This window comes from Watersipora subatra, chromosome 6 (genome assembly GCF_963576615.1).
Source record: "Watersipora subatra chromosome 6, tzWatSuba1.1, whole genome shotgun sequence".
In the NCBI taxonomy this organism is placed as follows: Eukaryota; Metazoa; Bryozoa; class Gymnolaemata; order Cheilostomatida; family Watersiporidae; genus Watersipora; species Watersipora subatra.
In genome coordinates, this window is record NC_088713.1 from 33,977,826 (window position 1) to 33,990,064 (window position 12,239).

The window sequence follows — 12,239 nt, forward strand, 5'->3', positions numbered from 1 at the left end:
GTTAGTTTACATCTTCACTACAATAAGAGTCATGAAGCCAGCTTATAATTATTAGATTACGCATCATCATCTCTTAGGCAATTATGATCTTCAAGCGTGCTAGTAATATAACCAATAGTAGTTTCGCAAGCACTTCATTACTGGTTCAAATACGCGGGTGCATATTTTAACCAGTGTAATAAGTATGACCATAATTATTTCATTGTATAGCAATGCAGCCGCTTGGCCTAGTGGATAGCACGCTTATCTAATGACCTGTTCCTCTAGTTCAATGCTAATATGAAGCGGTTTTTCATTACCATAACTTTATTGCTATCTACATGTATAACTAGACAGACAGGCGGACAAACACTGAGATTAATATTTAGATGCATACAAACCTGTCCAATTGCTTACTGAAAAACTCTGTGTGAATATTATCTCAACTCTTGTATAGACCTAAGTGTCTTCTCTAGGGCTAGGTCTAGTGTGCCACAATCTTTTTTTTTCTTTCTTATCACCCTTACAATTTAGCGTATGTAAGTCGTAGGAAGTATTCTATTGTAGCACATGAGTATGGTTTATTTTAATTATCCAGCGCAGACGGACTTATATTGACACTCTATTAGAGTGTCATGGTAAATTCTATGGTAACTTTCGCTATTCATTCCACAAACTAGTCAGGCATATTCCTCTCTTTATTATATTTGAACGAGATGCGAGTTTGTAGAGAGGGCAATTCTAACACTGAAAATGGTTTACAGAGGGTTGATGGGTAATTAATGTAGCAGTTCCTTTATAGACTACCTAAACAGCAGATGATGCATGTAGACTGGGATACTATAGCTGGGACGAGCATGTTTGGGAGTGCCCTGAAACCGAGAGGACGCACAGGTCTGCGGAACCTAGGCAATACATGTTATATGAACAGCGCCCTTCAATGTCTCAGCAACTGGTAATTGTCTCCCTTCAATGTCTCAGCAACTGGTAATTGTCTCCCTTCAATATCTCAGCAACTGGTAATTGTCTCCCTTCAATGTCTCAGCAACTGGTAATTGTCTCCCTTCAATGTCTCAGCAACTGGTAATTGTCTCCCTTCAATGTCTCAGCAACTGGTAACTGTCTCCCTTAAATGTCTCAGCAACTGGTAATTGTCTCCCTTCAATGTCTCAGCGACTGGTAATTGTCTCCCTTCAATGTCTCAGCAACTGGTAATTGTCTCCCTTTAATGTCTCAGCAACTGGTAATTGTCTCCCTTTAATGTCTCAGCAACTGGTAATTGTCTCCCTTCAATGTCTCAGCAACTGGTAATTGTCTCCCTTCAATGTCTCAGCAACTGGTAACTGTCTCCCTTAAATGTCTCAGCAACTGGTAATTGTCTCCCTTCAATGTCTCAGCGACTGGTATTTGTCTCCCTTCAATGTCTCAGCGACTGGTAATTGTCTCCCTTCAATGTCTCAGCAACTGGTAATTGTCTCCCTTCAATGTCTCAGCAACTGGTAATTGCCTCCTTTCAATGTCTCAACAACTGGTAACTATCTCGGTTTTATAAATTGTTTTTTTTCAAACCATAGCCTGTATGTCGCTTTGGCAAATAAAAGATTTTGTCTATTATTTGAATTTTAATGATTGCACAATTTAATATTCGGTGTGGTAGGCCTGAGGAAGGGTGTCTGCCACAAGTTTTCGTGGGAATACAACTCTTAAATATGAAATCATGTGAGTGTAACTCTTCTCAGTAGCCTAAATGTTGTGCACCAAACCAAGCCCATTGCTGTTTTGAACTTAGGTTATCTTGACAAGGATCACCTGATGAGTCATGAAACTGATATATCACGGTTCGAGTCACTCTCTAACGTATCTACGTTTTTAGCGAATGATGCGGGCTCGGAATTGTGAACTCATTGAGGTACCATACGAAAAGTGTTTTACTGGACGTACATCTGTTGCGGATCAACGCGGGCGATGACGTGAAATAGGATGCCGCATTCCTGTCTCGCTATACTCCTTTGAACATCACAAAAAACATTTTTCTCATGATACGAAGTTTAGAATTTAAAATGGTAAATGTTGTATATATTAAATGAAAATAAAATTGTAGTCCAAATACTTTTTATCATCTGTGCAACGCCGGTAATTCACCTAGTTTTTTCTACATTTCTAAGGCTCAAAAATTTGACAGTAGTTAGTTATTAGCTTCTCGTCCTCCTTTTTCAGCCCTGCCATGACCTTATACTTTCTCACTTTGGTTGACTCTCACATTTCTGACCCCAGGAAAGCGAAGCTTGCAGGTGCATACAAATACCTAATCAAGGTAGGTCACTCACTTCTACTTAACCTCGTACCAGGTTGAGTAGAAGTTTGAAATCATTGCACATTGCAAATAGCAGTGTGGAGAGGAAATAACGGCTTTTAACACTTCAAATTATTGTAACAAACTATTATATGAAAAGATTCTGAGGATGCATTAACAACTTATGCTATCCCTCTATTCATCCTTGTTATTATTATAAGTAGGTGTAACTAACAGAGATCTCTCTATTCATCCTTGTAGTGAGTATATGTAGGTGTAACTAACAAATATGTTTCTATTCATCTTTGTAGTGAGTATAAGTAGGTGTAAGTAACAGAGATCTCTCTATTTATCCTTGTAGTGTGTGTATAAGTAGGAGTAAGTAACAGAGGTCTCTCTATTCATCGTTGTAGTGAGTATAAGTAGGTGTAACTAACAGAGATCTCTTTGTTCATCCTTGTAGTGAGTATAAGTAGGTGTAACTAACAGAGATCTCTCTATTCATCCTTGTAGTGTGTATAAGTAGGTGTAACTAACAGAGATCTCTCTGTTCATCCTTGTAGTGAGTTTAAGTAGGTGTAAGTAACAGAGATCTCTCTATTCATCCATGTAGTGAGTATAAGTAGGTGTAACTAACAGAGATCTCTCTATTCATCCTTGTAGTGAGTATAAGTAGGTGTAAGTAACAGAGATCTTTCTATTCATCCTTGTAGTGAGTTTAAGTAGGTGTAACTAACAGAGATCTCTCTATTCTTCCTTGTAATGAGTATAAGTAGGTGTAACTAACAGAGATCTTTCTATTCATCCTTGTAGTGTGTGTATAAGTAGGAGTAAGTAACAGAGGTCTCTCTATTCATCGTTGTAGTGAGTATAAGTAGGTGTAACTAACAGAGATCTCTCTATTCATCCTTGTAGTGAGTATAAGTAGGTGTAAGTAACAGAGATCTCTCTATTCATCCTTGTAGTAAGTATAAGTAGGTGTAACTAACAGAGATCTCTCTATTCATCGTTGTAGTGAGTATAAGTAGGTGTAAGTAACAGAGATCTCTCTATTCATCCTTGTAGTGAGTATAAGTAGGTGTAACTAACAGAGATCTCTCTATTCATCCTTGTAGTGAGTATAAGTAGGTGTAACTAACAGAGATCTCTCTATTCATCCTTGTAGCGAGTATAAGTAGATGTAACTAACAGAGATCTCTCTATTCATCCTCATAGTGAGTATAAGTAGGTGTAAGTAACAGAGATCTCTCTATTCATCGTTGTAGTGAGTATAAGTAGGTGTAACTAACAGAGATCTCTCTATTCATCGTTGTAGTGAGTATAAGTAGGTGTAAGTAACAGAGATCTCTCTATTCATCCTTGTAGTAAGTATAAGTAGGTGTAACTAACAGAGATCTCTCTATTCATCCTTGTAGTAAGTATAAGTAGGTGTAACTAACAGAGATCTCTCTATTCATGCTTGTAGTGACTATAAGTAGGTGTAAGTAACTGAGATCTTTCTATTCATCCTTGTAGTGAGTATAAGTAGGTGTAACTAACAGAGATCTCTCTATTCATCCTTGTAGTGTGTATAAGTAGGTGTAACTAACAGAGATCTCTCTGTTCATCCTTGTAGTGAGTTTAAGTAGATGTAAGTAACAGAGATCTCTCTATTCATCCTTGTAGTGAGTATAAGTAGGTGTAACTAACAGAGATCTCTCTATTCATCCTCATAGTGAGTATAAGTAGGTGTAAGTAACAGAGATCTCTCTATTCATCGTTGTAGTGAGTATAAGTAGGTGTAACTAACAGAGATCTCTCTATTCATCGTGTTAGTGAGTATAAGTAGGTGTAAGTAACAGAGATCTCTCTATTCATCCTTGTTGTAAGTATAAGTAGGTGTAACTAACAGAGATCTCTCTATTCATCCTTGTAGTAAGTATAAGTAGGTGTAACTAACAGAGATCTCTCTATTCATGCTTGTAGTGACTATAAGTAGGTGTAAGTAACTGAGATCTTTCTATTCATCCTTGTAGTGAGTATAAGTAGGTGTAACTAACAGAGATCTCTCTATTCATCCTTGTAGTAAGTATAAGTAGGTGTAACTAACAGAGATCTCTCTATTCATGCTTGTAGTGACTATAAGTAGGTGTAAGTAACTGAGATCTTTCTATTCATCCTTGTAGTGAGTATAAGTAGGTGTAACTAACAGAGATCTTTCTATTCATCCTTGTAGTGAGTATAAGTAGGTGTAACTAACAGAGATCTCTCTATTCATCCTTGTAGTAAGTATAAGTAGGTGTAACTAACAGAGATCTCTCTATTCATGCTTGTAGTGACTATAAGTAGGTGTAAGTAACTGAGATCTTTCTATTCATCCTTGTAGTGAGTATAAGTAGGTGTAACTAACAGAGATCTTTCTATTCATCCTTGTAGTGAGTATAAGTAGGTGTAACTAACAGAGATCTTTCTATTCATCCTTGTAGTGAGTATAAGTAGGTGTAACTAACAGAGATCTCTCTATTCATCCTTGTAGTGAGTATAAGTAGCTGTATTATATGTTATTAAATATGCTAATATCTAACATCTTAATATATGATTAATATTATTATGTTTCTACAATATCTTTAGTATAATGAGACCTGTGTCTGTCCATCTGTTGGAAGCCACTGTTTGGTGTTATCGAAAAGAATGCCGTGAGTGCAATAACTGCATTCAAGGCATTCTGGTGGATAGAAGTCAGGTTTCAGAGGTTAGTATAGAATTTTGCTTCAACGGAGTTCCAAGTCATGACTTTCGATCAATCGACGGCCTTGCTGCATTTTGGAGTAGTTGTGTAGTTAGTTATTACACCTGACAGTCTTTTTATGCCCACCAGCTTGGCAGGGTACTCGTCTTTACTATAATAAGGGTCGTGTCTGTCAGTCTGTCTGAAGCCAGTTATCAGAGGTTAGGATAGAAACATCGCTTTCAGAGGGATGACCTTCAGTTGGGTACACTGACGCCATAACATATCGATATTTCAGAATTATTTGTGCAGCTACATATTTTCTGTGCTTCATCAGCGCAGTTGATGAAGCGCAGAAAGACTCTCTCGCAGCAGATTAGACTGTCACGGATTAGTAACTCCTTAATAAATACTGGTTCATAATATTCATATATTAGGGTGATTGTAATTAGAGGTTTGTGCATGTTCATAATTTTCATATATGCTATTGTACCTTTTTTCATTAGGAGCTCTGGAGCTCTGACCCTGTGCCGGTGTCAGTCCCTATTGAGTTCCTTAGGGCTATACAGAGGGTCAACTCTACATTTGCTGGCTATATGCAACAGGTACTTCCAACTGTGCCCATATTTTACAGTGTTACACTCGTCTTCTGTTTCCAAACTCCTGTTTCATATAGTATCTTCATGTCATCTTTTATCTAGGATACTCAAGAACTGCTGCGCTGTCTCATTGACCAATTACATGAAGAGTTAAAAAGAGAGATAACTTACGACCCTCCCTATCACACTACTATCGACCCGAACCAGTCCGAACAACGTTCCATACTCTACAGCAGTATTATAGCTGACATATTTAATGGTCTCATCAAAAGCAGTGTTCGGTGTCTCCACTGTGACAAGGTATGACATTTTCCACTTGTATCTGACTAGATACGACTAGGTATGTGTAACACAGCCAAGCTTTTCTGAAATGATATGAACTTAATTGTTGACATAATGTCTCTGCGGTCACGCTTTCCATCGAGCAGAGAGTACACCATATTGGGTAGGTTGGTAATGTCTCCGTGTTTTTTGCTGTAATGATGCCCAGATATTCGGGTGAACCAAAACCTTCATTACTCGCTTCATCTTTCACAACTACGTCACATTTGAGCCGTTTTGGAAAGAGAATCCAAACTACGACGGTCTCGTGTGGCTGTGATTTTCTGTTCGCTTTTGAGCTTTAAAGAGCTTGTAATCACATTTCCACATATTTGGCACCTACAACACAACAGAGTAAGACATGGTGAATCTTTTCATACCAAATAACTGTAATGTGAATTTTATTGCAAGCCAACCTTTAAGTGATTTAATAACTGTACAGTAACTATCGTATTATTGGTTTGTATCAACAACCTCACTTTTTTCTTATCAATTTCGCTTGGTTCAGGATTCATGATTATATTAAGGGGTTCATGATTACATTAAGGGGTTCATGATTACATTAAGGGGTTCATGATTACATTAAGGGGTTCATGATTACATTAAGGGGTTCATGATTACATTAAGGGGTTCATGATTACATTAAGGGGTTCATGATTATATTAAGGGGTTCATGATTACATTAAGGGGTTCATGATTACATTAAGGGGTTCATGATTACATTAAGGGGTTCATGATTACATTAAGGGGTTCATGATTACATTAAGGGGTTCATGATTACATTAAGGGGTTCATGATTACATTAAGGGGTTCATGATTATATTAAGGGGTTCATGATTACATTAAAGGGTTCATGATTACATTAAGGGGTTCATGATTATATTAAGGGGTTCATGATTACATTAAGGGGTTCATGATTACATTAAGGGTTTCATGATTACATTAAGGGGTTCATGATTACATCAAAAGGTTCATGATTACATTAAGGGGTTCATGATTACATTAAGGGGTTCATGAGTACATTAAGGGGTTCATGATTACATCAAAAGGTTCATGATTACATTAAGGGGTTCATGATTACATTAAGGGGTTCATGATTATATTAAGGGGTTCATGATTACATTAAGGGGTTCATGATTACATTAAGGGTTTCATGATTACATTAAGGGGTTCATGATTACATCAAAAGGTTCATGATTACATTAAGGGGTTCATGATTACATTAAGGGTTTCATGATTACATTAAGGGGTTCATGATTACATCAAAAGGTTCATGATTACATTAAGGGGTTCATGATTACATTAAGGGGTTCATGAGTACATTAAGGGGTTCATGATTACATTAAGGGGTTCATGATTACATTAAGGGGTTCATGATTACATTAAGGGGTTCATGAGTACATCATGTTAAGGGGAGATCCCACCTTCACTTTGATTTTTATTAATTTTTTTGGACAACAAGGTCTATGATGGACATATGAGTGTTTTATATGTTTAAAATAAAGTCAAACAAAGATATGTATATATTTACTATCATAAGAGTGGTGCCTGTCTGTCCATTCATTTTTCTAAAGCCAGGGTTAGAGGTGAGATAAAAGATTCATTTCAACGAGACTCCAATTCATGACATTCATATTAGTGAACCGGCACTCTTAACACTCTCAACACTCTTGACACTCTTGACACTCTTGACACTCTACTGTGTGCAGCTACTAACTGTAGTAGTTGTAGCTACTAACTGTAGTAGTTGTGCAGCTACTAACTGTAGTAGTTGTGCAGCTACTAACTGTAGTAGTTGTAGCTACTAACTGTAGTAATTGTGCAGCTACTAACTGTAGTAGTTGTAGCTACTAACTGTAGTAGTTGTGCAGCTACTAACTGTAGTAGTTGTAGCTACTAACTGTAGTAGTTGTAGCTACTAACTGTAGTAATTGTGCAGCTACTAACTGTAGTAGTTGTAGCTACTAACTGTAGTAATTGTGCAGCTACTAACTGTAGTAGTTGTGCAGCTACTAACTGTGGCGGCACACCTGATGATCTCTCTCACAAACAACCAAAATGCTAGACTGCAGGCTATTTGTATATATAATAACCCTAAGGCTATTTGTATATATAATAGACATACAACCCTACCCTACACAACATTAACCCTGTGTGCCATTTTCTCTCCCAAGTGTGGCAAGAGAAGGAATGATATATTTAAGGCTAGCTATAGGATTCTTGTTATTCAAATGGAATTTGAGAACTTGACAGCACCATTTTGACGATTTATATGGAATTTCATACGTAATACGTAACAAAAACTTTGCATAAAATCTTTACGTTATGTGGAATTATCGTTATAAGAAGCTTACAGTATATGGGTGTTTGCTGTATAGGTGTTTACTGTATAGGTGTTTGCTGTATAGGTGTCTACTGTCTAGCTGTTTACTGTATAGGTGTTTACTGTATAGGAGTTTACTGTATAGATGTTTAGTGTATAGGTGTTTACTGTATAGGTGTTTACTGTATAGGTGTTTACTGTATAGGTGTTTATTATATAGGGGTTTACTGTATAGGTGTTTGCTGTATAGGTGTTTACTGTATAGGTGTTTACTGTATAGGTGTTTACTGTATAGTTGTTTACTATATAAATGTTTACTGTGTAGGCGTTCACTGTATAGGTGTTTACTGTATAGGAATACTATAGTAGTAGGGAGAATATCCAAACGCACATCCAAGGAAATCAAAAAGCTATCTTAAAATACCTCTATGGAAAAATATTGTTATTTTATGCATATTTTTCACTCATCAATATCTTCATTAACATAACTGTAAATGAATCCTAAAGGTATTTAGACCTCAATTTTGCAGTGTTGCTCACTCACTTTTTTAGGTTTCAGTAACAAAAGAAGCATTTCAAGATCTCAGTCTACCCATTCCATCCGGTGATCAGCTGTCGAAGCTGCACAACAAGTCAAAAGAGGTGGTTCAACCTGCCTCCCCACCTGTTGACACGAATCAAGGCCTTTTATCCTGGCTACTCCTCTCCTCGCTATCATATATCTGGAACTTTGCAAGCAAGTAAGTCCACGTTAAGTTAACACTTCAGGACTAACTTCTTCAGATATGCTAGGTGCAAGGGAGGGGAAAAACCTAACAAAAAGACCTGTTGAACTCTGTTTATAGTTTTGTCCATACGCATTGTCCTACAGTAAGATTTTGTTGTCAGCATGAGTAGTTTTTACAGAAGTTCGATAAATATTTCTAGCAACACTAAGCTGGTTCTATGCAGTAGAGCTACCATATAAGGTGGCTCTAGGATTTGGTTTTTCAGGTTAAGATGAGGAATATGATGTTTTTCCTGCACCATGGTGACGGTATTAGTCTTGCCTTATGGTTTGTGGCCCAAAAATTGCAAAATTCAAACAGGGCAGTTGTGCGTGTGACTACCCGCCAATCGCCACTTCATACGTCATTATGATGCCGTACTTTTGGTTGGCGTCACTAAGATGCTGATACACTATTGGCCGAACTTTGCCCACAAGACCTGAGAGAGATCTGAGAGACTCTGTTGTTTACAGTGAGCTAAGTAAAGCCTGGTTCCCATATCGATTGCGATACTCCGGCGGTAACTTGCGCAGCAAAACTTTTGCGACGTTAGGCTCGGCGGCATATGTTCACATATAAGCTGCATCGCTAAACATAATCGCGTAATCAAATAAAATGTTCGCTAGCCACGCCGTTTCTATAATGGTGACCTTCACCCGTACAGTGCATTTCGGGAAGGTTTTGCCTGTGGCTTTTTGCGAAATTTGAACAGCGCTAAATTATTGCGATGTCGTCGGCAACTACCGGCGGTAGGTTCCCATTTCACCGCTAATAGCCTGCGGTGCTGACGCCGGTGCTTTGCGACTTATATGGGAACCAGGCTTTCGGAGTCACAGCGGATGGTTGCATCGTGTTTATTCTGTATGAATCTTTGTCAGTCAAAATTGATCCCAAAGTTGCTAGCGATGTTAAGGAAAAAGCATGAAGATAATTGTAAAACGGAAAAGTGAAAACGAAGTTGAAATACTCTGTAGTGATGAAATTTGAAGCTATAGGGAATCAACCAATCAGTTTGTCTCAATTTAAAACCTGGCTAGATTATCTTCACAAAAACAGGCGGAAAAAATTCTTCCCAATCATTTTCAGAAGAGAGCAGGTAATATATAAAGTAACCTTCTCTCAAATACTCTACAGCAGTGGTTCCCAACCTTTTTTTTTGCTTTTACCCCTTTGCAAAATTTTCAAATACAAATTCCCCCCCTGGAAAATGTGGAGTGTTAACCTATATGATAGTGTATTCACTGAAAGGGCTACACAGGTACATATATGTAGGTCAGCAGCATATAGACATTTATTTGTTAAATAACTGAGAGTAGCATATATAGTAATAAATCACGTCAACATTATGGTTATTTCGGTACACTCAATGGGTGTGGGGTGAGATTATGAATTTTAATGCGACCGCTCCTGCTGATGCCTCTGTGCAAGTTTACACAAATCAGGCTTTGTTTTTTATAATGCACATCTCAAGTCGCTCTCAAGGTCAAGTCAATTCATTTTCTCATTTTCAATGTGCAGCATTGATGAAAATCCTACTTCGCGTAGGTAGGTACAGCTATATGGCATCAAAATCTTTGCTTTTTCAGCAATGAGTGGAGAAATGTTTCTTGCTGAAAGCCAAAACTGGTCAATAGACATTGATCTGAGATCATCTTTCAGTGCAGAAATGTTAAAGGTTGACTTGCAACAAAATTCACATTACCGTTATTTGATATGAAAAGATTCACCATGTCTTACTCTGTTGTGTTGTAGGTGCAAAATATGTGGAAAGGTGATTACAAGCTCTTAAAAGCTCAAAAACGAACAGAAAATCGCAGCCACACGAGACCGCCGTAGTTTGGATTCCCTTACCAAAACGGCTCAAATGTGATGTAGTTGTGAGAGATGGTTTTTGTTTACACTTTCTTGCAACCTTATTCGACGAAATATTTTCACAAATATACTTCACGCATTCAATAAACCTATGTCTATTGTTCTTACGTATCTGTTTTATCGTCATTGTAATGCTGTCACTTTTAGAACTGATATCTTATAACTTACCGTAAAAAATCATTAAACTTTTTAACCTTAGCTCGAAGGAGTACATATCATTGTCTGATAATCATGACGAGCCTGTTGGTCACCTGTGATATTCGAAAAATGCTGCAAAAATTATTTGCGAAGTATTGGGTCACATGATCAGATTACGATTTGACGATTAGACCAAACCGAAACAAAACTGTAAAGTAGCGAGCATTTATATTTGATACGGGGTCTTCGGTAAAACCTGAAGTGTTTATCATAAACTAGTACTACAATAAGTTTTATATTGAGCTTTGTATTGGCCTTTCAATTCACGTGAGAACATATGTGACAAGACGATAACCAAATTTCGTGGCTATGTCATCGAAATAAAGAGATTTCAATCTACGGCGGCTTTTCGTTTTTGAGCTTTTAAGAGCTTGTAATCACATTTCCACATATTTGGCACCTACAACACAACAGAGTAAGACATGGTGAATCTTTTGATACCAAATAACTGTAATGTGAATTTTGTTGCAAGTCAACCTTTAACCAACTCAACAGACTCCTATTGTAGATCCTCTGGAATTTCTTCAACAGTACGTTTAAATGGATTTCGTGTGATGTTGAGAATCTTCTTTTTTTCTGAAGGTAGCTCAGGGGAAGTAGCATCCAAATTTTGTTATGAAATCGGACAGGTGTTCAGTAATGGTTGCCACTAGACTACCAGGAGCAGGTTTTGTGTTCCAATAATTCAATGAGTGTGGGAAAAGAATACGGTGTTCCTAGTTCAGGTTCGTGTATGCCACAGTACCAGCTTTGCTTTGAAAGCATCAATGCTGTCATGAAAGGCAAGGAAATGATGATTGCTCATTGTAACTTCAAGTTCAACTTACTTAGCAAGGCAATTCTATCAACCAGGTATGCAGTCTCAAATACATAGTTATCAGCTTTCATGGCTGTTAAAAGTTCATGCTGGCCTTTACTTTCAAGAAACTTCATAACCTTGGACGTAGCTCAAAGAGCCTGCCTAACATGTTTCCCTTGGGCAACCACCTCACTTCAGTATGAAATAACAAAGTTGTAAACACGACAGCACCTTCAGAACATAGTGCTGAGAACAATCTGGTATTTAGTGCTGATGCTTTGGTGTAATTCACAACTTTTATGTTCACATCCAAGTTTGATTTCAACGCTTGTAGAAGAGTTTTTGATGCTAATGCTTCACGGTGAATGAAGCAATGCACTC

General features: G+C 37.6%; 1 protein-coding gene across 2 annotated transcripts in view; it reads left to right on the forward strand.

The window, feature by feature from the left end:
• The window catches only part of LOC137398606 (ubiquitin carboxyl-terminal hydrolase 20-like), a 50,098-nt gene that overhangs the window by 12,108 nt on the left and 25,751 nt on the right, over positions 1–12,239 (forward strand). Inside the window, exons 4-8 of one of the 2 annotated variants that reach the window (XM_068084773.1) lie at positions 782–934; positions 2,197–2,293; positions 5,486–5,584; positions 5,681–5,878; positions 8,775–8,962. In XM_068084773.1, the coding sequence (XP_067940874.1) occupies positions 782–934; positions 2,197–2,293; positions 5,486–5,584; positions 5,681–5,878; positions 8,775–8,962 (735 nt within the window). The remainder of the gene's footprint in view (positions 1–781; positions 935–2,196; positions 2,294–5,485; positions 5,585–5,680; positions 5,879–8,774; positions 8,963–12,239) is intronic. The other variant, XM_068084774.1, reaches the window with a different exon arrangement.